The sequence below is a fragment of the Anser brachyrhynchus genome (genome assembly GCF_964034855.1).
Source record: "Anser brachyrhynchus genome assembly, chromosome: 27".
Taxonomy (NCBI): domain Eukaryota; kingdom Metazoa; phylum Chordata; class Aves; order Anseriformes; family Anatidae; genus Anser; species Anser brachyrhynchus.
Genome location: NC_137720.1, coordinates 3,624,699 through 3,648,581, shown reverse-complemented (window position 1 = coordinate 3,648,581; position 23,883 = coordinate 3,624,699). Strand labels below are relative to the sequence as shown.

The following is a 23,883-nucleotide window of genomic DNA, read 5'->3' as shown; positions in this document are numbered from 1 at the left end:
AGGACACGAGGTGGGTTTGGAGAGGCCACGGGCAGGAGAAGGTTGACTTCATCCACCCCAGCCCCCCCCAGATGTTCAATGTTAAATAAAAAGGACACGACCAGCGGATAATCGTCATATTCCGTTTATTCTGTATACATTCGTAGTGCACGTTAAGGTAAGACATGAGCACTCCTCGGGTCACATAGCACTGCTACTGTTCTTCGCCTTTAAGGTTACACCCGGATGAAATATAAAGAGGGACCGAATGGATATCCATAGGAATAACCTGAAGAAGCAATTACACAGCAGGATCAACCCCTCCGGTAAGATCAACCCAGTCCCCGGTGGCCAGAGCCCCAGAGCACCTTCGTTTTTCTGCCGCATCGAAATGTTCAGTATCAAAGACACCAGTACAAGGAACAACACGGAGAACCACGGGGGAGAAGAGCTCGAGATAACACGGATGCATCTGGGTCTTTTGACTTGAAAATCACATTCGCTTAGGGAAGAAAAACAAATTAGGCCCCTTCTTAAGAATTAACTTTTTCTATACCCCGGCTTGTAATTGGCAACTTCAAAGCTCTCGGGATTTCCCCTAACGTATTCAACCTTTGGTCCTGTTTGGTAACAGGAATCTGAACCTGTTCTGCTACCCGTGCACAGCATTGCACCAGGAGCCACGTTTGGGGGAAAGAGAAACTTCCCAGAAAGACTGGCTGCAGCCCCCTGGAAGCTGGATTTGGACCACGACGAGGCAACGCGTTCATTAACAATCGCTCGTTAATGATACTTCACAGTCAAAATACGACCCACGAGGGCTGAGCAGCGTAACGTGGAGGGACAGAGGAACGATTTGGGGAGAAAATGGCTAAGAGAACATACGGACGTAGTACCAAGCCCTGCCGCAGCGCTCTCCCTCGGATCTCACAGGCATCAGCACACCAAGGAGGTCGCCACCACCTTCCCTGTTTTGCCACGGTGAAACTGAGGCACGGGGAAAGGAGATGCGGAGCAGAACCCGAGGTGGGAGCCCTGCTGGTGCGAGACAGGGTCCTGGGGATCGGAGGTATTTGGTCGGTAATCGCTCGCTGGAAATAAAGACAGCAGGAGCTGAAGCTGGGTTTGGGTTTTGTCCCGGAGGACAGCATGGCTTAGGTATGAAAAGTGACACTTAGTACTGAGACAATCAAACTCTGCAGAAATATTGATCCCTTAACCCTCACAAGCCAGCCTCTCCTTTGCCACCCCCTCCCTGTAAGGCAGATACAGCTCACAAATAATCAAACCTCCTTCCCTAGCGGGAAAAGCAGGCACATAAAACGGGTTAGAATTAGAAAACAAAATGAAAAACCCTCCCACAATAAACAACGACTGGGAGCCATGAGAAGCTATACACCTCCCAACAGGTTCCTGGGAAAGGGAAGGGTAAAAGACCTCTTTATGCAGTCACCAGGGAAGAAATATCAGGGGAAAAACTCTGGTTGATTAACTCAGAACTCAAACAAGAAGCACTTTAAAAGGTTAAGACAGTCAAATCCTCGCTGCACAGCAGACACCTGCTTCCCCAGTCGTCCCCTAAACCTCGATCCTACAAGCAGAGGACAGCGAAGCAGCACCGCAGCCTCCAGCAGGAGCCACACAAAGCCACCGAGCAGCAAAGCCCAGGATCCAGCAGCCAGGCTCGGGCTGCCAGCTCGTCCCCATTACCCCGGCCAGCTTTGTTTTGTTGCCCAAACCTCCTCTTAGGATCCCAAGCAAGTCTCAGCAAACCCCGGAGCTGCCTGCGCACTGCTCCATTTTCCAGGTTCCCATCCACGGACAGAAGAGCTGGGCACAAGGGGCACCAGGCGAGGGATCCACCTGCAGAAGCAAGCTGGGAATTAAATGACCTCAGGGCTTCGCTCAGCTTCGGGGACCGGTGCTGGAGAAGGCTTCAGACGTACGCCCACTCGTTCCTTTCCTCCCAGCCAACTGTGTGCCGTCAGCTGGAGGCACAGAGCCCCGGATGGATCGCGCAATCTCGAATCCAGATCTAGGGATCCAGCCACAAAGGGTGAGGGGTTCTGCTCCGCGGAGACCGTCTTCGCTGCGGGGGGTGCGCCATGGCTGGTGGGACAGGGGGAGTTGTCGGTAAGCCCTGGTTTGTTTCCCACCCAAGTGAGCACGCACGTGTCTATGCACTCCTTGGGAAAGTCCAGCAAACTCGCACGTAAGGCTCAAAGCAGGACCTGCGAGGTCCATCCTTGCAAAGTGCCATAAAGATACAGCATATTTCAGAATTTTCAAGCAAAAGAAAACAGTAAGAAGGAATGACTCCAAGGAGTTCCCAGTGGGGATCCCTACTGCCCAACACCCAAATCAAAGAACTGAAGGAATGAAAAAACACCAGCTCAGACACCCCAGCCTTCCCACCTCACACTGATTTTTCCTCCTGCAACCGTTTCAAGTCTGACCACTAGAGGAAGCTGCGACACTGGAGAGCTCCACACAGGTGGAAATACCAGGGAGAAACCCAAAATAGTAACATTTCTGCTCCCAGTGCCCCAAGAACTACTGCCTCAGCGTTTGAACAACCCCAGTCTGCTCCTGCACCTTCACACCACCTGCAAAATTGAGGCGTAAGAAGTTACGAAAGGGTCCGGGTCACTTAACGCAGATATTGCTCTAGTGAACTTTTCCACAAAAGCAAAGAAAAATGAGAAAAATCAACTGCACGTGAACTTGATGCACACCCTGAAAGCCATAATAAAACATCGTTCGGTTTCCTGGTTGCCCACATGAAGTTTCCCACTGAGTTGCTTAAACATTAAACAAACCCACTGCGAACAATGGGCTGTGACCAGCTTTTCATCCCCGAGGCCTTCCGGGGAGGTGGCGATACCGCAGCGTGAAGCAGAGGACGGAGAAGCGAGGTGCCCACTGGATTACGATTCTCTGAAAGCAGCCAACATCAGTTCTTCCTTAAAGACGAGAAAACGCTTCTTTTTTTTTTCCTTCCTCCTTTGAATAGGTGCAGCTGTAAAGGGGGTGCGGGGTGCTGGGGTGCGGGATGCTGGCGGGGACCGGCAGTACGGTGGGTGCTGTGCACGCACCCAGCTGCTGCCCAGGGCTCTCCTCGCAGAAGCTTTTGATGTCCTTGTGAGGTAGGGGAGCTTTGGGATCGCTGGAGGAGGCCAGGAGGCACAAGCCAGACAGCACAGTTCGTCAGGACGTGAACGGCAGCAATCCAAAACATCAAGGCCAGCTTTCCCAAATCCAAAGCTAGTTCGAGCCACGTAAACGGGAGCCCGGCCCTTCGGGGGACCGCGGCGAGGAGCCCCCAGCAATGCAGCCGTGCTCCTCCCGACACCTCCGGGCACGTCCCATCCCTCGGGGACACGCAGCTGGGGGCCACCACGGCCACGGGGAGCAGGCGGTGCCACCAGCAGGTGCCACCACCAAGCGCCCCAATGCTGACGGACACACGAGCCCTCACCCAACTGCACATCCCCAGCCTGCAGACCTGGCCCTGCCGTCGTGCTCCACGTAAACGTGAAACATTTCATCTTTTTTAACCTTTCTGGGGGAAATTGGGGAGTATTTTGCATTCCCCAGCGGGGCAGTGACGCTGTGAAGGCAGGTTCACGCAGAGGCTCCCTAGCACTGCGCTGCGGGGTCAGAGCCGCTGGAGCTGTCCCGGGGGCGACGCTTACAGATTAGACACTTCTCATTTAGAAATTAGAAAAATAATTAGAATTATTTAAGTAGTTTGGTTAAGGCTTAATGCAGTTAATTTTTTTAATACATAGAGTTAAACAATTTCTTCTCTCACTTCCTTAAATGAAAGGTTGATAGGTTTAGGGGAATACATTACTTGTCCCTTTCCCTTCAAATAAAGTCATTTGGCATACATATAAAAATATATGACTTGGGTTTCCTTTCGGTTATAAATCACTCAAGGGTTGGAGTGGAGAAAACAATGGGCGACAAACACGAGAACTTCCCAAAAAAAAGGAAAAAATCACTGAATATGAGCATGTGGTGCACTCTGAATTTCTAGTGCAATAAACAAGTCAAGGAATCCGCGCTGTGCAGACACGGGCACGGCATTACCCGGACTTCGATGCCTTTCCGAGCTGCGTGCCACGTGCCCGTGCTCCCAAAAGGGTCCCGCTCCAGCATGACAGCACCGCACGAAAACCAGGCTGAGCTTCAGAAATACGGCAATCGAGCCCGTGGCCCTCGGAAGCAGGTTACGGCTGGACAACCAGGTTCCGTCCCCTTTCGCACCAGCGGCTCTCCGACTTCAAATCAGAAAGCTTTGGGAACAAGGACACGGCAAGGCTCAGCGAACGAGCGCTCCGTCCCTCAGCTCGCATCCCAGGGAGGGAGATGAACACGGAGAGCAGAAACGCGGGACTCCAAAGCGACCCAGAGCGCTTCTGCCTCGCAGAAGCGGCTCGCAATGGCAAAGAGGGACACAGGGAGGGACTGAGCTGCAGCGTCACCACGCAGAGGGGCGGTGGCACGTCCCCACCCAGAGAGGGGCACAGACCCTACACGGGACCTCAAAGGGAGGCCTGACAGCTCAGCTCAAACTCAGCCCCGGTGTCAACAGAAAAATCCAACATCAAAGGCCGCAAGTTTACCCGAGAGCTGAAACTCAGCCCTTCCCAAGGCTGCAGTTGTAGGAAACGCGCGGCACGCTCACTCGAAACACAGATCAAATATTTCTCATGGGCCCAGCCAGGCACGTGGGTGGTGGAAACGTCTTTGATACAACTCCAAGCTCGGCTGCCTTGCAGCTCTGCTCGCACTCCCACGTCTCCCCCACCGCTTCCCACCCACCCACCCACCCTGTGGCAGTGAATCCCAGTTAAAAAACCATAAAATTAAATTAAAAAAAAAAAATTGATTCTCAGCTGCTCTTTTCCCTGGCCACAGCTCAGCAAAGCCACCAGCTCTCATCGGAGACCCCAGGCAGAGCGCGTGAGCAAGCACGTTTCGTATTGGCACCGGTTTTGGCAACTACCACTGGGATGCAAAAGAGCATTTAATAAATAATTAAATAAATAAACGAATAAATAAATCAACAAGTCAACGGCACTTCTGAACAGCCACCAAAAAGAACCCTTAAAAATCAAAACAGTGTACGGTACAGTTGAAGGCTTCTATCGCAAACCTACGATCTCTCATCCTTGCAGTCTTCCCCTCCTCTTTTTAAGCAGGGCGTCTTCAGGAAATGAGGTTTGTGTGATCACAGTGTCTGTGTCCATGGCTGTGTCTCCTCCTCTACTAATTTCTAGAGTCGCCCAATTTAAATCAAATCTGGGAAAGGGCCAGAAGGACGAGAAGCTTCTGCGAGCTTCAAGGAAGCAGTGCAGAGGGAGAAAGGAGCAAGCTGAGGGGGGGGAAAGACTGCAGCATGAGCTCCCGTGGTGTCAGGGACCACGGAAAGCACAAGGCAAGACTGACTTTGGAGTGGCCTGACCGCAGAGCTCGCTGCCCCCGGAGCCGTGAAACCCACGGGAGATGGGTTTGAGCTTGATTTGCCGTGGAGCTCCCGCAGCACCTCGTTTTTGGAACCGCCTCTCCACCGTGCCCCGGCTCTGCAGCCAGGCTGCCTGCGCTGCCCACGGAGCTGCCGGGAAATCAGAGCTGGCCCTGTCCGAGGCGGTACCCGCGCAGCGCCACCTCCTGCTGCCGCCTCCTGCCCCTCTGTTCACCTCCGCACGGCGGCTTCCAGTATCCCGTAAGGCTTTATAAAACAAACTACACGGGAGAGACGGGGAGGGGAAGACGGACGGACAGACTAGCCTTAACATCAGCTGCAGGACCCATCCCATGACACCAGGAAATGGGGTAACGGGGAAGCGGAGGGCGATGGCGAATGGAAGTCACGCTGAAGGGCAGGTACCAAAGCCACAACACAGTGCTCGCACTCGGCAGCGCCCCTCACAGAGGCAGGTCAGTGCTGTTATGTCGAGTTTTCCGTGAAGTCCCGTCATCCCTCGGCAGGGCCCTTTGCAAATTGGACATGGCTGCTGTCTTTTTGAGGTCAATGATGGCGTAGGAGTCCGTCCGGCGGGCTTCGTGGGCACCGGGAGGTGCAGCACAGGGGGCCGGGGGCTTCGCGTGCCCCTTGCGAGGCTCAGCCTCCAGCTCCACCTGGATGTAGTTGAGCTGCCGCGGCTGCTCCAGCCGGGGCCGGGGGAAATCGAAGCTGAAGACGTTGGGCACGCAGCCCCGACGGGGTTTGGGCAGGAAGCCGCCGCGCCGCAGGCTGCTGCCCCCGTGCAGCGCGGTGCTCTCCGAGTTCATGTAGTTCTGCAGGGGATCCTCTTCGCCAGCCTCGGGGTAGCCGTTGGGGGAAGGCGTCAGCGTGTCCCCAGCGTCCTCCTCGCCCCGCCGGAGCGGCTGGCACTCCCACACCGGAGGCAGCGAGGGCAAGTTCTCGTAGTGCAGCAAGGCTGCCCTGCGCTGGGAGCAGCCGGCTGAGCCCGCGTCCTCCCGGGGGACTTTCAAGCGCCCGGCCCGGCAGAGGGACGAGCTGCCGGGGGGCAGCAAGCCGTTGACGTTTTCGTAGACGCACTGGGGCGAGGGGCACTCACCCTCGCACTCGTTGTTGTTGTTGTTGGGGGCGCAGAAGTGGGTCCTGCACTCCTGGGGGTGCCGAGAGATGCGCCTGTAGTTGGGCGCGGGGCCCAACACGAATTTCACCTCCCCTGGTTGCAGAAAGACCTGGGGGTTGCGGTCTTCGAGGGAGCAGCTGCGGTTCCTATGAGGGAAAGGAGGGTGGGCTTCAGGCAAGGAGTGCATACAGTGTCGGCCCCTCGGCTCCTGATCACCATTGGCCGTGTTCACGTAGGTGTGGGACTGCAAGGAGAGAAGCAGAGGGACAGTGAAGGGAGAAGAGAAGAGGCAAGGGCAAAGCAACTGCCAGGAGCTGAGAAAGCGACAGGGAAAAGTGGTGATGGAGGAGATGAAAAACATTCCGAAGTTGAAAAGATTTGGGGAAGCAAAACATAGAAGTCTGGATTTGTGGGCCGAGGGAGAGAAAAAAAGGAGTCCGACTGCAGGAGACACACGTCATCTATTTCACATCGGATGCACATGGTACAGAACAAGAAGCAAAGCCACCTGAAAAACGTTTCCTTCAGCTCCTTACACGGGATATACGGCAGCACTCACCCCTACACAGGCTTCTCTGATAGTGGCTGAGATAAGATGAATTATGGAGGGAAAATCTTAACTTCTAAAACTGAGAATAAAGAGCTGATCATCAAAAATTAAACAAACCCGAACTCGGGCACACATCTGCACATCGGTGTAGGGGCTGCAGCGATAGCTGGCGGATAAGGACATATGACAGACTCCCAAGCTAAGCGCTGCTGTTAAATAGTTGTCAAGTGAATGAACAGATGGGCATCAAGGACGCCAATCAGCCCACCTCAGTGGAATGCCTGTTTTAGTGAAGCATCAGAGCAGAAGTCTCTGAGACCAAAATGAAGCAAAGCAGAAAAAGGATGGTGAAGATACAAGGATCCCCTGAGGGTCCTTGAGTAAGGACTTTGAGCAGGAGTGAGAGAAACCAAGCATTGCACAGGACTGGAAGCAAAGCAAGCTCGTTGCTTGCAAACAGCAGAATTCAGGACATCCATGTTTACCTGCTCGTCAGGCCCAATGAGGGCATGAGTGGAGTCTTCACCCACGGAGGAATGCCTCAGGCTGCTCACGGAGGGGTGGCGGGCTGCCGAGTAGGACAGGGGTTCTCCAGAGAAGCTGTGAAATCCATTGGGAAATCCTGGGACGGTGTACCCCAGACCTGGGAAAGAACAAAGGCAGACAGTCAGAGCATCAGTTTGGTACAAAAAAAGAGCAGACTGCATTTTCACAGTGAGCTGGCCTCTTCGCTGCACTCTCTAAATCAGAATCAGCTGGCCTGGGGAAGACGAAAACCAACCAAAGGGTGACAACCTGGTTGGCTACCAGAGGTTTTTTTTTTGTTGTTTTTTTTTGTTGTTTTTTTGGTTTTTTGCCATTTCCTTGGGAACAAAACACCACATCGCAGACAAGTGGGGCCTTAAAATAAACCCGCTGCACGGGGCGCGCACGGGTATAAAGACACAGGCCAGCAGCGAGGCAGCGCTCGGGAAATATCCGTGCCCTGCAAGGGGCACTTTGGCACGAGCCATCGCAGGCATCGCCCGCATCTCTGCGCCCGCTTCTCCCCGCAGACCGAAGGAGCCTTACTGCTGGGTGCCTGGGGGGTCCGGGAGAGCTCCCGCTCCGTGGGGTGACTGTTCCTGGTGATGACAACCGGCTCCTCCACGACGTTGATGCTGTTACACTGCATCAGGTCCTGGAGCAGGTTAAAGATCTCCTCCGCTCTGGAACACTTGAAGGCAAAAATCCCTGCGGAGTAGCAAGGAGGAGGGTCAGAAAACGAAGAAAGCAATCCTGCTGTAATCAGAGAAAACATAGTTCTGCGCACTAAATGAGCGGGCAGTTTTGGTTTCTTTTGCTGGATTTGACATAATTCACCCCTGCAACTCACAGCCACAGGAGACCAACCAATAACTCGGTGGATTAAAGCATCATCGCACCAAATGATGTGTTCTTACAAGAAAAACAGCGAGCGCCCCAATTAACTTATGGCACCCACTCCCAGATGAGCAGAGGTGTGAAAAGGGATGGGCTAACCAGTCTTGTTTCAGCTCTCATCTTCTGTTTTAACTCACTTGGCACCCTGGCCAATTCTCAATGCCACAGGAAAGTATTTCCAGTGACTGGTCGAGGCTGAGCTGGGCCCTGTGGAGTGCGTACGGGAGGGAGGGCCGAGCACGTCACATTTCAGAAACGCATCAAATTCAGAAGTGTCTCCCCAAACGAGCAGCCCAAACCAGAGCTGGTGTGTGCAGAGCAAGCCAATCCCAAGCTGGCACGCACACACACGCACAAAAGCCATAGCAACGAGGACGGCATGGCAACAGCTGCTGCTACTCCAAAGAATAATGTTTAAAACATTCTGGCCAAAAAAACCCAGCTATTTCTGCCTTATATAAGATGGGGAGCGGCACCAGGAAGCAATCCTCCAAATAAAATTAATGTAGCAGAAAAAATCCTACAAGGAAGGGAGAACTCATCACAGCACAGTGCCATCCCTCTCACTTCTGTCTGCATTAAGACCGATGAGTAAGTGCGTGTCTGCTAAAAATGTCCTAGGATACGAAGAGCAAACAGCTTTATCACCGCTCCTTGGGTCTAAATAAAACCAAAACGCACCGACAGCAGAATTCTAATCCCTGATCCTGGGAAAGGCAAAACAGACGACCGAAGACAAGCAGTTCCCATCGCTGGCACGCCATGCCAGGAGAGGAAAGCTCCACTTCCATAAATCTTAAAAAGGAGCATACGGCACTACAGATTTGTGCAGTACTCCACAGGCACCGAACAGTCGTGCAAAGTCATTTTGGATACGGAGTTTACAAACACGATAACAGAATGAGGAAACAAACTTTTTTCCCCCCCTCTCCTGGGATGCATGTGCCAGGAAAACACTCAGCTCTTTAAAAGCAAGAGACAGACTGGTGGAGGAACTAAGAGGCACCAGAGTAAAACTGGAGTCTGCTCCCGGTGCTGATGACTTGGCACCCAGTCCGGGGTGACTCACTTCCCTCTTCTATGCACAGCATCCCCGTGCATAAAATCAGTAAAACGCACAAGTCCCTTCCCTCTACATCACGGAGTGCTGCCGGACACAAAATACAAAGCAGTCAGGAGGAACAGCGCTAACCAAAGCAGAGAGAACGTGGTGAAAACCAAACGGCGTTTAAACAACTGCTGCTACTGACAGGCACTTGAGAGAGCTGTGAAATAGTCAAATGCTAAGCAGGGGGGCTGCAGAAAGGTGCAGCTGACGTCCCAGAGCTACTCCCAGAGCTCAAAGATGCTCGGCAAAGCTTTAGTCTCGCAGAAAGCACTTCCCAGGACCTGCTGAAACACGTCCAGCAGCCCCTCCTACCGCGGCTGTGCATCCTTTGGAGCTGACCGGGTAACTAACGCTCTCCCTGACGTTAGATGTGCTCCAATGGAAACTTGAGCTCAATCCTGTTTCACTAATTACCTCGAGTGCCAACGCACTAGCAAAATGAGACTGTGAGATTTATGACCAAGTCCAGAGCTCTCATTAAGTGTTTTAATTGGGAGTAAAGACTGCATGTGCGTGCCCACTGGTGTTCTGGGGGAACAGAGGCTGCAGAAGGACCTGTGGATTTGTTAGATGTGGGAATTTGGGAGGAAACGAGCATCGGCTCAGCCCGGCTGCCGGGGAGCAGAAGCCTCGGAGCTCCTTCCCCCGGGAGCCGAGCACTCACCCTGCCCCGTCTGGCAGCGGCGGCCGCTCTCGAAGGAGAAGAGGTTGGAGTCGTAGCCGTAGCGGCGCAGGCAGAGGTAGGGCCACCGGACCGCGTCCCGCTTGTGAGTGTGCAAGATGAGCTCCGTCTGTGTCAGCTCCATGATCCCAGATCCCAGCTCGTTGCCTTCATCGTCCACGTTCGTTACCTGCAGAAGCCAGGCACTCGGTGCGTTGGGAGACATTAAAAAACAAACGGCCACCCACAAAGGTCCTGTGATTCCCACGGATTCCCCCTCCAGTTACTGAGATGACTTTATCTCAGCCGAGAGCATGAATTCATCGCTGGCACAAGGCGCCAAGCCGGCAGCCCTGGAGACTGTGCGCTTGGCAGTTCAGCTGATGTGCCTCAACAAAGCCACTGGAACAGAGCCCTGAGCAATAAAAGGTTTCTCTCCAGTTCTCCATTTCCTTGCTCAGGCTGAATCTCAGTGCAGGGGAAATTTCTACTGCAAATACAAACAGATTTGCAGCAGAGGATGCTTAACAATAATACAATAAATCAGCAACGTATTTGCAAATCTTATCAGCTGGAAGACTTATCTGCAGGAGCAGAGTTTTTCGTTACTTCTATGCCTGGAGTCCGACCCATGCTGGGCTTTGCTAGCAGCCAGCCCTGCCAGATTCTGCAATGGGGCTGGGGTCCAAAACCTACCTTAAATTTGCTGGGGTGGTTGTCTGGGATGCTGTCTCTGCACAGACAACTGCAGCAGCTCCCCATGACGTCAGCAGGAGAGGTAATCCCTGGGGAAAGGCCACAAAACAGAAGACAATCACATTTCCAGGCCAACTCCTCCCACCCTCTCCCAACAAGCAGCATTTTACCTTCCTCCCCCCTCCTTTACACAGCTCAGCGTGTCTGGATCTCAAACGTTTGTGCTTTGAGAACTTTGCAGTGTGTTCCTCGGTTACTAGACACAGGGTAATGTAAGTCTAATAATAATAATAGTAATAGTAATAAAAATAACAGCTTTCTTACCATTAGGCAACTGTTTGGGTGTTTTTATAGGGTGAGAAGAAATTCCCACTACTGTCCCTCTATCTCCTTCGGGACTTCATGGCGAGCAGGTGTCAGTCACCTCGAGCAGGAGCGAAACTGCCCCATCTTCCACCTGGCGAGGAAATTACAATGAAAGAGATCAGTAAACCAGGGAACAATAAGCATGTGGGGAAGGGAAAGTCTCGCTGAATTTATCCTCAAATATCCCAAGGAAAGGAAGGCACGTGTTGTTGGTTTTTTTTTGTAGCTACCTGCACTTGAATGAATATAGGGAATAATTCTGCACATACTGCTCCTAAAACGCACAGCAGGCTTAAAGCAGACATCGGATGTTCAAACGCTTTGCACAGACAGTGCAAATTACCCTCCTTTGCTCGCTGTGCCAATTTTCCAGCAAACTTATCAAGAGCTCAGCGCAGACACTGGACTTGAAAACATTTGCCTCCCAACGGGCAGGGAACAGCGAGTGCTTTCAACACACAACTTCTGAAGAAATGCCAGCTAGAAAACCTTCAAATGAGACATTTTACTTCTTGGCTTTGGGACCCCAAGCAGGAGAGGAGCTTATCAGAGCGGCTGCAGTCGCAGCAGTAACACCGAACGGCAGGGAGCGGTGAGGACACGAGGGATCGCACGCATCTGCTGCTTAGAAGCGTGAAGGTGCCTTCGTTCCATGGGAGGCCCTGAAGGGCCGGAGAACAAGCGGCCTTAAAAGCAAAGCAAACACAACGACTGGTCTGTTTCGGACTACAAAAAGCAACAAACGCCCCAAAACTCTCCTTGATAACAGGAAGCGCAAGTATGAAGCGCGCAGGAATTACACGCCTAGCAGCGAGGAAATAAACGGGAGCCTTGGTGCGATCTTAACGGACCCAGGGCACTGGGTTCAGCAGCAGAGAACGCGGCAGGGTGCCGCGGTTTGTTTGGCACCGAGAGCTAGCGACGTCTCCATCCGTGGCACGAGAGGATAAAGCCATGCGGGCACCCAGCCTGGCGCTCCGGTGAAGAAAACCAAAAGGCTGTTGGAAACCTCCCTGCCACGCCAGGAGCTGCCTCACCACCCGCTCCGCGTTAAGCGGCGGATCTCGGGCTCCTCTCACCGCACCCTGTGGGAGGGACGGGGCTGAGCTGACCGAAGGGTCCCGCTTTGGTTTTGACACCAAAACGCAACCCGGGCGACCTTCCTGGGCGGCTCCGGGTCACCTTGCCTCAGCTCCGACACCTCGGGAACTCCCTGCAGCACCCGGACCCCGCGAAGCCCTCTCGGGGAGGAGCAGGGCTGCCTTTTGGGCGCGCTGGAGGAGCTGGGGCACGAACTCAGCGGCTGCCCCCTGCCCCTCGCTCCCTGCGGCCACCCCAGGAGCAGCAGCAGCAGCACCTCGAGCCCTGCTCCGCGCGGCGCCCTGCACCCGGCGGGGATTTACTCCCAGGATTTGCGCGATAATTTAGCACCAGGTTCCCCCCTGCTCCGCCTAACCTGGTCACCGGGGGGGCCTTGGCCTCTACAACCTCTGCCCTCCTGCTCCCATCTCATCAGTTTTTAAAAAAAATCCTGTAGAAAACACGTTGCCTTTGCCTCCTTCTTCTCCGTTCCCCTCCAGCTCCCCCACAACACCTCCGTCTCTCTCCCCTGCAGGGGCTCTAGGCTGGGGGCCTGTCCCCTGCCTGGGAAGCGATAACAAGCAGAAGAACTGACAAAAAAAATAAAAATTAACCGTGATACCTTCAAGGAGGTCCCAGCCGCCGACCCCAAACCCAAAAACCCTCCCCACTGCTCGGGCAGACCCCAGCCTGGAGACAGCGTGCGTCCCCCCCCAGCCCCTGAAGCCCCCGAAGCAACTGGGGGGGCAAGGGGCTATACTGGGGGGGGACACGGGGGAAACTGGGAGGGGGAGATAAGGGGTGGGGGCAACAAGGGGGTTACACTGGGGGATGATGACAAGGGGACCGCAATGGGGGACACGAGGGGGCTACACTGGGGGGGTCACACGAGGGGCCGTACCTGGGGGGGCGGGGGGACACAAGGGGGACACAATGGGGGGAGACACACAAGGGGGACACTGGGTTGGGGACAAGGGGGCTATACGTGGGGGGGGGGGGGCACAAGGGGGCTGCATTGAGGGGGAAAAATGGGGGGGCCAAGGCAGGCACTGGGGGGGGGGGCAAGGGGTAAACTGGGAGGCTTGGGGGGGGGCAAGGGGCGGTGCAGGGGCAGGGGGCCGGGGGGGGGTCTCAGGACCCCCGGGGGGGGGGTTCAAGACCCCGGGGGGGGCTCAGGACCCCCGGGGAAGGATTCAGGACCCCCAGGATAGGCTCAGGACCCCGAGTGGGGGCTCAGGACCCACGGGGAGGGGCGGGTTCAGGACCCTGCAGGGTGGGCTCAGGACCCCGGGGGGGAGCTCAGGACCCACGGGGAAGGATTCAGGACCCCCAGGGTGGGCTCATGACCCCGTGGGGGGGGGGCTCAGGACCCCCGGGGGCAGCGCCCCCAGCGCCTCGCGGAGCCGCTCGGTACCTGAGGCGCTGCCCGGCTCCGCCGTCCGGGAGCTGAGGCCCGTGCCCGGAGCTCGGCACCGCTCCCCGCTGCCTGCCGCCGCCGCCGCAGCCCCCCGGCCCGGCCCGGCCCCTGCCCGGCCCGCCGGGACCTGGCTGCGGACCGGGACCGGGCCGGGCCCCGCCACCGCCGCCCCCCCACCCCCAGCCCGGGCCGGGGCCCGCCGGGAGCAGCGAGTCCGGAGGCCGCCGCCTAGAGCGTCGCGCGCTGGGAGGACCCGGGGACGGCGGGGGGGGGCGGTGGCCGCTAGGGGGCGCGCGAGGGACGCGGCGCTGCGGGAGGGGGCCAGGGAGGGGGCGGGGCTAGGGAGGGGGCGGGGCCAGGGAGGGGGCGGGGCCAGGAAGGGGGCGGGGCCAGGAATGGGGCGGGGCTAGGGGAGGGGGGGCTGTGAGGGGCAAAAGGGGCCTGGGGGGGCAATGGGGGGCAAGAGGGGCTTAGGGGGGCTAATAGGGGCTTATGGAGGGGGTAAGGGGGGCTTATGGGGGTAATAAGGGGGCAATAGGGGCTTATAGCAAGGTAATAGAGGCTTATGGGGGGCAAAAGGGGCTTATGGGGGGCAATAGGGCCTTATGGGGGTTAATAGGGGCTTATGGAGGGGGTAAGGGGGGCTTATGGGGGTAATAAGGGGGCAATAGGGGCTTATAGCAAGGTAATAGAGGCTTATAGGGGGCAAAAGGGGCTTATGGGGGGCTTATGGAGGGGGTAATAGGGGGACAATAGGGGCTTATAGTGGGGTAATAGAGGATTATAGGGCGGCAATAGGGGTTTATGGGGGGCAATAGGGGGGCAATAGGGAGTTATGGGGGGGAATAGGGGCTTATATGGGGGGCTATAGGGGGGCAATAGGGGCTTATGGAGGCATAATAGGGGCTTATAAGGGGTAATAGGGGTTTATGGGGGGCAATAGGAACTTACAGGGGGCAATAGGGAGTTATGAGGGGGCAATAGGGTCTTATGGGGGCATAATAGGGGCTTATAAGTGGCAATAGTGGGGCAATAGTGGCTTATGGGGGCAATATGGGGTTATACGGGAGATTATAGGGGGCAATAGGGGCTTATAGGAGCATAATAAGGGCTTATAGAGGGCAACAGGGTCTTATGGGGGCATAACAGGGGCTTACAGAGGAGTAATAGGGGCTTACGGGGGGCAATAGGGGCTTATGGGGGGGGGTTAGTATGGGACATTAGGGCAGGAGAGGGTTCGGGGGGGTCAGTGGGGCAGGGGAGCGCAGGGCAGCACAATGCAGCGCGGTTTCACGTCCCCGCAGCACCCCGCACCGTGGCTCTCCCACCAAACCCCCCCGGCTCGGGGCCGGCAGCCCCCCCGTCACAGCCCGCACCCACGGGCACCTCGTGGCGCCCCCAGGGCCGGGGCCTGGCTGGAGCTGGAGCCAAGGCCGCGTCCCCTTGCTCTGCTAACGAGGACTTTGCTCGTTAGCGCGGAGGGCGCAGGCAGGGGCAGCCGCGGGGGCCCCCCCGTGCAAAGTCCACCAACGGGCGCGATAAAGCCGTGACCAGCGTGGCCCCAAACGGCACATCGACCTCCCCGGCACGGAGCTGGGACCTCGCCGGGTGCCCAGGGGGCTGCGAGGCGCCCCCCCCAGCCCCATCCCCTTTTTCCCTGCTGCTTTCCCAGCCCCGGGGGACTTCACAGAGACACAAAACCCAAAAACGCTGTGGGACAGCACCAGAACCCCACACCACCACCTCCCTGCGCCCAGCCCGCAGCACCGCCGGCGTGCCGTGGAGCCTGGCTACATCTCCGGACAATTTTCCATCAATTTTCCATCAATTTACTGATTCCCAGCACGGCCCCAAAACGCAGCACAGCTCCTGGGCCGCGGTGCCTGGTCCTGACCCCGCAGAGGGGCTGGGGGCTGCGCCCACCCCCGGGGTCCCAGGAGCAGGCAGGGAAAGCTCGGGGTGCATGGAAAGGCAGAAGGACAACGAAGAGGCTCAGCCTCGTAGACAGGCTGATAAATCTCGCCCCGCTTCTTGCCCGGGTGCCGTGGGTGCAGCCGAAGCCGTGCAAATGGCTTTTGGAGACGTCAGGTGTCCCGGGCCTGAGAAGAAAACTGGGACGTGTCGGCTCGCCTCCGGCTAAGCCCTTTGTGAGAGCCCAGCCAAAGGGTTCCCCCGCCCCGAAATTGGGCTGTCACGCCGCTTCCCCTCTTTCATGAAGCTCCGGCTCTTTCTGATGTAGGCAGGAAAATAAAATCGCCGCGCAGCATAAAAGCCACCCGAACGGCAACCCGGGGTGAACCGAGCCGCGGAGGGAGGGGAGGGCGCGGACGCTCGGAAAATGAGAGGTGGGGAGGAAAACAGATGTCATCTGCAGCTCGCTGCCCTGTAGGGTTAACCTCCCCCCCACCCTCCAAGCCTTTGCTCTTCCCCTCCCCGCCCGCTGCTCTGATTCCCTGCCATTGGCTGCCTCTGTAGGTTTAGGCTAAAAAGCCTGTAATTAGGACCCCAGCTGACACAGATCCAGTTTCCTGGGCAGGCAGATTAAAAAAAAAAAAAAAAGAGAGAAAGAAAAAAATTAGTTTCCCTCGCTCGGCTTGGATGTTTTCCTTTCGCTTTGCGAAGTTTGCCCAGCCCAGGCTCCCTTCCCTCGCCTGCGTCGGAGCCGCTCGGGTGCTCGGGGCTGGACGGGACGGCGGAGCCCAGCGCGGTGGGGAAGGGGCAGGTAGGTGGGCAGGGGGCCCTCGGGGCGGGGAAGGGGCAGGTGGGGTGGGCAGGGGTCCCTCGGGGTGGTTCTTCCCCATATGGGGGCTGAGGGAGCCGGGGCTGGAGGAGAAAACCCTCGGGAATGAGGGGAAATGGGACGATTTCCCCATCCGGGAATTGTTGCGCGGGGAAAGGCAAGGTGGAAGAGCCGGGAGAGGGAGGGGGATTTTTCGGCTGGTTCCTCTCCGGGAAAAACAGGCGGCGGGGAGCAGAGCGCTCCCTCCGCCCCTGCGGTCTTTGTCTTTGGGGGAAACGGCCCCGGAGAGCGCGCGGCGTCCCTCGAGAGCAGGAGACGGTGGCGATGGAGCCACCAAGGCGCCGCCGTCCGCGGGGCTGCAGCCCGCAGGTGCAGGGGGCTGGGGGCTGCCCCCTCCCTCGCCCCGAGGAGCCGCGGGGGGCACCGGCCCTGCCGGCACCAAACCCACCGAGGGTCCCCACAGGGGGGCTTCGATGTCCTCTGACGGGGCTTGGGGGGAGCGGGGTGGTTTGGGGCCGGCGATGGAGCTTTCTGCTGATGGCGCTGGGCTGCGATGGCACCGCCAGGATGAAACCCACTCGGTGCAGGGAGCGCGGTGCCGGGCTCAGTTTGTCCCTGCCGACACAGGAGCGAGTGTGTTGCAGTGGGTTAATGGGTTACTCACTGCTCCCTGCTGAGCCGGGACAGAGAAAAATGCGCTAAGAACCCCCCCTGCAGCACCAGCGCTTCCCCCTGTGAGCAAACAAGCCACCCAGCGGGAGCCCCTCCGGTCACTTGGATGGCACTGCGCCGCATGGCCGGGCAGCAGAGGTCCCTGTGATTTGTGCCACAGCACCTCGGCTGCGCGCTGTCCCTGTCCCTCCGCACCGCTGGCCCTGGGGACGGCCGTGCCAGGCACCCAGGCACCGATCCTGCTCCTGCCACCGCAGGTGACTTTGGGGGACAGGCCCCAGCTCAGGCAGCCCGGCCTCGGTTGCGCTGCAGGACGAGCTGCTCCGGCTCGCCTTGCCAGACCTCAGCTTTATCTCAGCCCCAACGTGTCTCCATGGCTCTCCAGCTTCATTTCCACGCACCTCCGCTGCAGCTGTGTTGACGGGAGCTAAAGCAAAAACAGGTTATGGTGGGGGTGAGGCGCGCGCACGGAGCCATGCCAGGGTTTTGGGGCGCTTGAAAGGGGATCCGGTCTTTTTGGCAATGGCCAGCAGATGCTTTTCCTCGGGGCTGGGGAGCCGGGGAGTGTTTGGTGGAAAATAGGACAGAGGTGTCTGAAAGCGGGTCTGGAAAAGGGAGCAGTGCTTCAGAAAAAGCTGTGGCAGGGATGCAGAGCAGCCCCTGGCCGGGCAGGGAAGCGGGAGGCTGCGCTGAATGCGAATGGGCCAGGGCGGCTGCACCGCACGGTAATGCTGTGACCTTGGCAGGAGAGGGCTGGCAGCCCGCACGCGCTGCCACGGCCAGCCAGGGACGGGGGCTGCTCCCGGGGAGCCAAAGGGGATTAAAATTCCCGTGGGTTTCAGCCTCTTTTACCCAGGGAGCTGCAAGCGCTTCCCACAGAGCTAGAGCTGCTGTGAGAAATGGACTCGGAGCAGGGAGGGGGACGCTGCGGGGCCACCGAGCCAGGCGGTGCCGGCACCAAAAGGCTCCGAGCAGGCAGGGGAGCATGGCAGGGACATCGCCCGTCCTTTGGAGCAAGCACTGAGCGGGTGCAGGCTGGAGGACCTCCTGGGGCAGGACCAGAGGCTTTTGAAGCCCATGGAAGCTCCACGGGGCGGCACTCAGCCCGTCCGACTGGTCCCTCGCGTGGCCCTGCTGGGGGGACGCGCCGTGCCGGCAGGGAGGAGCAGGTCCCCAACGCGCCCTCCTGCCACCTCCGCTGACGCCAGGGCTGGTGGCCCCGCCGGGAGCATCCCGCATCCCTCCGCGGGCCGGCAGGGCAGGGCGATAGCAGGACTGCCCGCCGGCGGCGAGGAAGGAAGAGGGGACGGGAGCAGAGCAGAGGAGACGGACCTGTCGGGGCTGCCTGGCTCCTTAGCATGGGAGGCGTGCACCGCTGTCACCGTCTGGGGCTAATTACAGGGACTCGTTTGCAGCCCAGACGGCTGCCAGCCGGCGTAATCACATCAAACCGGGCTGGGCTGGGCTCCCCAGCACGGCCCCATTGATTCACGGCCCTGCCCGCTCCGCTCTCCCCAGCCTTACCCCGCTGACAGCCCCGGGACGGGGAGCCCCGTGCGCCCTGCTGCAGGGCCGCCAGCCCTGCTGCCTCCACGGGGCACCAAAGGGGGCCGATTACAACAAAGCCCCCAAGAGATTAGACAAACGCAGCTTGGAGTCTTAATAATCCAAGCAAAGCCCGAGACGGCCATCCACGTCCCATGGGGAGAGCAGAGGCGTGTTACCAACGGGGACCAAACACAGCAGCAGTAGACCCAGGATGCTGGACCCACGGATGTCCTGAGCCAGCACCCCAGGGACAGGGGCCAGCCTCCATCGCAGCTCTAGAGACAAGGTTGTTCGCTGATCCGCCACCAGCAGCAGTCAGAGAGGTCCTCACCAAGGCAGGGCTCTCTTTGGGCTGCAAATAGGCGGAATTGGGTCAGACACGTTCTTCCCCCTCCGTGCAGCCCGTCTGTTCCATCCCGGTCTGCCGCGTTAATCATTGACCTGTGCGCCAAGGCAACCTGAGCTGCCCGGGCTGATCCCGCCAGCTCCCAGCTGGAGCACGGAGCAGAAGCTCAGAGCTGGCCGCGTCTGGGTGTCCTGGTGCCCTGAGCCGCTGCGTGGAGGAAGGTGCTGAGAGCTGGGGCTGCCGAAGCTGTTTTATGGGAGCAGCAGGGACGGGGTGGCTGCTTCTGTCCTGCAGCGCCCAGCAGGGAAGTGCCACCTCGGCGCGGAGGAATGAGCTGGGTTTTGTGGCACAGGAGGACCTAGAGCCACCCGCCAGCACACGGTCGCGTGGCTTGAGGGTCACCAAACCGCAGCCTGAGCTCGTGGAAAGCGCTTTGGGAGAGACCCGAGGTGCCCACGGTTCGCTGCCCTTTTTCTGGGAGCCTTTTCCCAGGGGGTGGCAGCCCGGCTGCGTGCTCAGCCCCCACGGCAGGTCCCAGCTCCTGCAGGGTGCCCGGGCGAGGTGGCGATGGCACGGCTGGGGACTCGGGGTGCGGGGGGGCGCAGCGTGGCCCCAGCTCTCCCACCTCCCATCCTCACAGGACGCCCGGCAGGCTGCGGGCTGGCGCGCAGGGAGCCACCGCATCACCGTCTCGCTTTGTTTTGGAAAGCCGAGGCAGGAAGGAAGCGAGCGGTGACAAGTGGCGCGTGGGGAGGAGGGGACGGACGGGGACGGACGGGTTTCCAGCCCGGACCCATTAGCCAGGCAGGCGGTGGCGGCTGGGCGAGCCGGCCGCCCGGGCAGGAACAGCCGCTCAGGGCAGAACAATAGCAGCCCAGGGGGAATAAATTATTTTCCACTGAATTGGGCTAGACCTCGGTCTCCTCCCACTGCTCCGCTCGGGGACGGGCCACTAAACCAGGGATCGGCTGTGGCAGCAAAGGGCTGGGGGCAGCCAGGGAAAATCTCCTGCTGTGGGTGAGCAAAGAGCCAGCGGGACTTCCCGAAACCTCTTCCAGGCTGAGCACAAACACCTGGGGTCTCCCCCTGTGCAGCTTCACCCCATCACCGTCCTTTTTCCAGTGTTTCCCGCTCAGCAGGCAAGCCCCAAACCAGCAAACACCCACGCCCTCAGTGTGGGTTTGTTTCTCACCCTTGCAGAGAAGGGAACAACCCCCCCCCCCCCACCGGCAAAGCCCTTGCACCTCTGTGGACATTCAGCAAAGGGTCTCGAGGTCCCCATGGCGCGGTGGCTCCGAGCATTGCCCCTGCTGGACCTGCCCAGGGGTCCCTCCCGCTCCATGCAGGGCAGGTCTGAACCTGGGCACCGGGGATGCCGCCTCCTGGGGCCAGCCCCCTTCTCCCCGCCGTGCCGAGGGTCTCCCCAGCTCTGCTCCTCTCTCCGCAGCTCATGTCCCTGCCGAGCCCCGCATGGCCCCAGCGAGACGAGCCCCCCCCCTGCGGCACCGCCACCGGCCTCCCTCCAGCCTCGTCCGACAGCGACTCCGGCTGTGCCCTGGAAGAGTACCTGGAGCCCCCCGCAGACCCCGCGCCCCCCGAGGTGGGCAGCGCCTGGCCCTCGCGGGGCCCCCTTTGCTCCCGCTCTGCCCCAAGGGGGTCAGACACACCTTCAGCTCGAGCGAAGCCGCTTCATCCCCTTGATCATCCCCTCGTGTTTCCCTCCCCGCGCCGTGTCCCCAGGTCCCCGTGCGCTTTGAGAGCCGCTCGCCGGAGCCTGCCTCTCCCGCTGACCGGAGCCGGCTCCGCGTCAAAGCCCTCCTGCAGCAGCTGCCTCCTCAGGACTGCGATGTAAGAAACGTATTTATTCGGTGCTGCCCTCCCTGGGCTTTGTTTCCTCGGTGTCCCTCACCTCGGCCTCTCCGTGCAGGAGCGGTACTGCCCTGGCCTCGCAGAGGAGGAGAGGAAGCAGCTCCGAGCGTTCAGCGCCCGCCGGAGACGGGAGGCGCTGGGGCAGGGGCTGGCATGTCCCGTGCCAGGTCCCTGCCATGGCTGTCCCTGCAAGGAGGTGAGGTGTCCCCTCCCCCGGGGGCAGCACGCCGCCAAGCCGTCCCCAACAAGCCCCCCTGACCCCGAGCCCCCCCCGTGCCTTGCCAGTGCGGCCGGAGGCTGAACAAAGGCGACCCCGGGATTTCGGCGTCCCGGCTGGGAGACCAGTTCTGGCACCCGTCCTGCTTCTCCTGCCACTTCTGCCGCCAGCCCCTGGTGGACCTCATCTACTTCCAGCAGGACGGGAGGATTTACTGCGGCCGGCACCACGCCGAGCTCTTCCGGCCCCGCTGCGCCTCCTGCGACCAGGTGGGTGCCGGCAGGGGAGATGCTTTTAGCTCCCTTTTGCCTTCATTAAATGCTCCGTGCGTGGCTGGGAGCCGCAGACACAGCGGGCTGGGCCGGAGGAAGGATTCCTTCCCGAGCCCTGCGCGGAGCCCCGTGCCTGCCCCGAAGTCCCTCGGCACCCAAAAAGCACGCAGCGGGTTGCGGGTTTTCTGGCCGGGTGCGTATGGGACGGGTCCTTTGTCCCCCTCCAGCTGATCTTCATGGAGGAGTGCATCGAGGCGGAGGGCCGGCGCTGGCACCCGGAGCACTTCTGCTGCCTGGAGTGCGAGGCGCCGCTGCGCGGGCAGCGCTACGTGATGAGGAGCGGGCGGCCCTGCTGCCGCGGCTGCTTCGAGAGCCTCTTCGCCGAGCCGTGCCAGGCCTGCGGGGACCCCATCGGTACGGGCACGCGGGTCGGGAGGGTTGATTTGCAGGGAGGTGGCCGCGGGGGCAGCCCCCCGCTCACCTGCGGTCACCCCTCAGGTGTCGACAGCGAGGAGGCCACGCACCAGGGGCTCCACTGGCACGCCCGAGCCCCCTGCTTCTGCTGCAGCCTGTGCCGAAAGCCGCTGCGGGGGCAGCCCCTCACCGCTCGCCACGGGCGGCTCTTCTGCTCCGAGAGCTGCAGCCTGGGGCGGGACGCGGCCTCCAGCGCCTCTGACTCCTCCGACTCGGCCTTCGTCTCGGCCCCGTCCCCCGACTCGACGCCCGTCTCCCGAGCCGGCCACGCAGCCAGGACCGCCACGGGGAGCGCCTCGGCGGCCGGGGGGTGCAGGCAGCGGGCGGAAGGGGCCGGTAGGGATCCGAGCGCTGCGTTTGTGGGGTGCTGGGAGGGAGATGGAAGCAAACCAGGCTCTGGTCGGCCGCAGCAGAGCCCCGGGGTGCTTCGGGGGTGTGTTGTATGAGCGCAGCCCCAATCGGGGCTGTAGCAGCAGCCCCCAGCACCCGGTGCACCTCCTGCAGCAGGGCAAGCGGTGGCAGCTGCAGGGCGGTTGCAGCAGCCTTGTCTTGCACCCAGGCAGCCCTCGCTGCAGAACCAGGGCAGGCTCAGCTCTCTCCTTCCTCACCCTTCCTTGCTTTCCTTCTTGCAGAGATGTTTCTGGATCAGGCCTCCCTGCATCCTGCATTCAGGAGCCTCGAGGACCACGAAGCAGCCACGGAGAGGAGCAGGGACGCAGCGCACGCGGGGATGCAGGGGCCACCGGGCAGCCCCCAGCCTGGCACAGAGGGTCTCAAGGGGCTTGGAGCCCCAGGCCACCCGGTTTCGGGGGCTCCTGGTGCCCGAACACCAGCAGGTGACGGAAACCCACACCTCCAAGCGGGGCTGTCCCCCGCCCTACACAGCCCACGGCCAGACGACATCGACCTGCAGGACATCGCGGAAGAGGATGACTCCTGGTGTCCCACCTGCTCCTCATCTTCGGACTCGGACTCGGAAGAGGAGGGCTTCTTCTTTGGGAAGCCCATTCCCAAGCCCGGGATGAGCTCCCTGGGCAGGGAGCCCCCGGAGCGGGCCGGGTGCAGGACGGCGAAGCTGCGGGGCAGCAGCAAGCACTGCAGCGTGTCCTAGCGCGGGGCCGCTCAGCGAGCGGGGGCCCCCTCGCCGGGGTAGCACTTTGCACGGTATTTAAGCAGGAGGACAGCAGCTGGAGGAGGGGGGGGGGGGGGTCCTTTTCCCCGGCCCCACCGCATCCTGCCGGCCCCTGCCGTGGTCTCCGTGCATTCCGAGCGCGTTTTGGACACGGCCCAAGGCTGGTGGGGAGAAGCCGCCGGGATCCTTTCACCGGCAGCTGCAGGCGAAGCACAGCCTGCAATTCCTGCTGGCCTCTCCCGCAATTAGGAACAGGTAAAGCGAGTAGGGAGCAGGGAGGCAGCAGCCCGCACCGGGGCACGGTCTCCAGCTCCCGTCCCAGACAAGCCGGCAGCCTCGGAGAGCAGCCGCGCGCCGGGGAGGGCGGCCAGGGGCTTAGGACAAGGGCAGAGACCTGCACCGTCCTGCTGCAGGGGCTCCTGCCCGACTTGGACAGGAGGGGTCTGGCCACCGGCGTCAGATCCAGACGCCGGGTGGGGGTCTCTCACCCGCAGGGACTCTGTGGAGGGGCGCTGATGCCGTCCCGTAGGGTGCTGCCGCCACGGGGAGGGGAACGGTGGGGCAGCCCCGCTGCCCCCCGCGGACGATGCTCCAATAAAGCTCAGCTGAGACCTGAACGCAGGAGAGCCGACCGTGCCTGGCCTGTTCCTTCCCACCCCAGGTTCGGCAGCGTTGGCCGTGCTGCTGGAGATCCACGGACCCCAGGAGAGGGTCCCCATG

At 59.8% G+C, this 23,883-nt stretch overlaps 2 protein-coding genes across 2 annotated transcripts; one reads left to right on the top strand and one right to left on the bottom strand.

Moving 5' to 3' along the window:
- Positions 1-108: 108 nt before the first annotated feature.
- Positions 109-14,077, bottom strand: FRS3 (fibroblast growth factor receptor substrate 3). Its single transcript, XM_080568939.1, has 7 exons — positions 13,891-14,077; positions 11,355-11,487; positions 11,031-11,119; positions 10,338-10,524; positions 8,215-8,376; positions 7,629-7,786; positions 109-6,837 (listed from the first exon to the last, which is right to left on the bottom strand). Exons 3-7 carry the CDS (start codon positions 11,094-11,096, stop codon positions 5,917-5,919), a joined length of 1,494 nt encoding a protein of 497 aa, XP_080425065.1. The 5' UTR covers positions 11,097-11,119; positions 11,355-11,487; positions 13,891-14,077; the 3' UTR covers positions 109-5,916.
- A 1,025-nt stretch (positions 14,078-15,102) lies between these two features.
- PRICKLE4 (prickle planar cell polarity protein 4) lies at positions 15,103-23,780 on the top strand. Its single transcript, XM_080568901.1, has 8 exons — positions 15,103-16,615; positions 20,647-20,799; positions 20,940-21,047; positions 21,127-21,264; positions 21,354-21,554; positions 21,785-21,971; positions 22,056-22,367; positions 22,664-23,780. Exons 2-8 carry the CDS (start codon positions 20,650-20,652, stop codon positions 23,140-23,142), a joined length of 1,575 nt encoding a protein of 524 aa, XP_080425027.1. The 5' UTR covers positions 15,103-16,615; positions 20,647-20,649; the 3' UTR covers positions 23,143-23,780.
- The last annotated feature ends 103 nt before the right edge of the window (positions 23,781-23,883 follow it).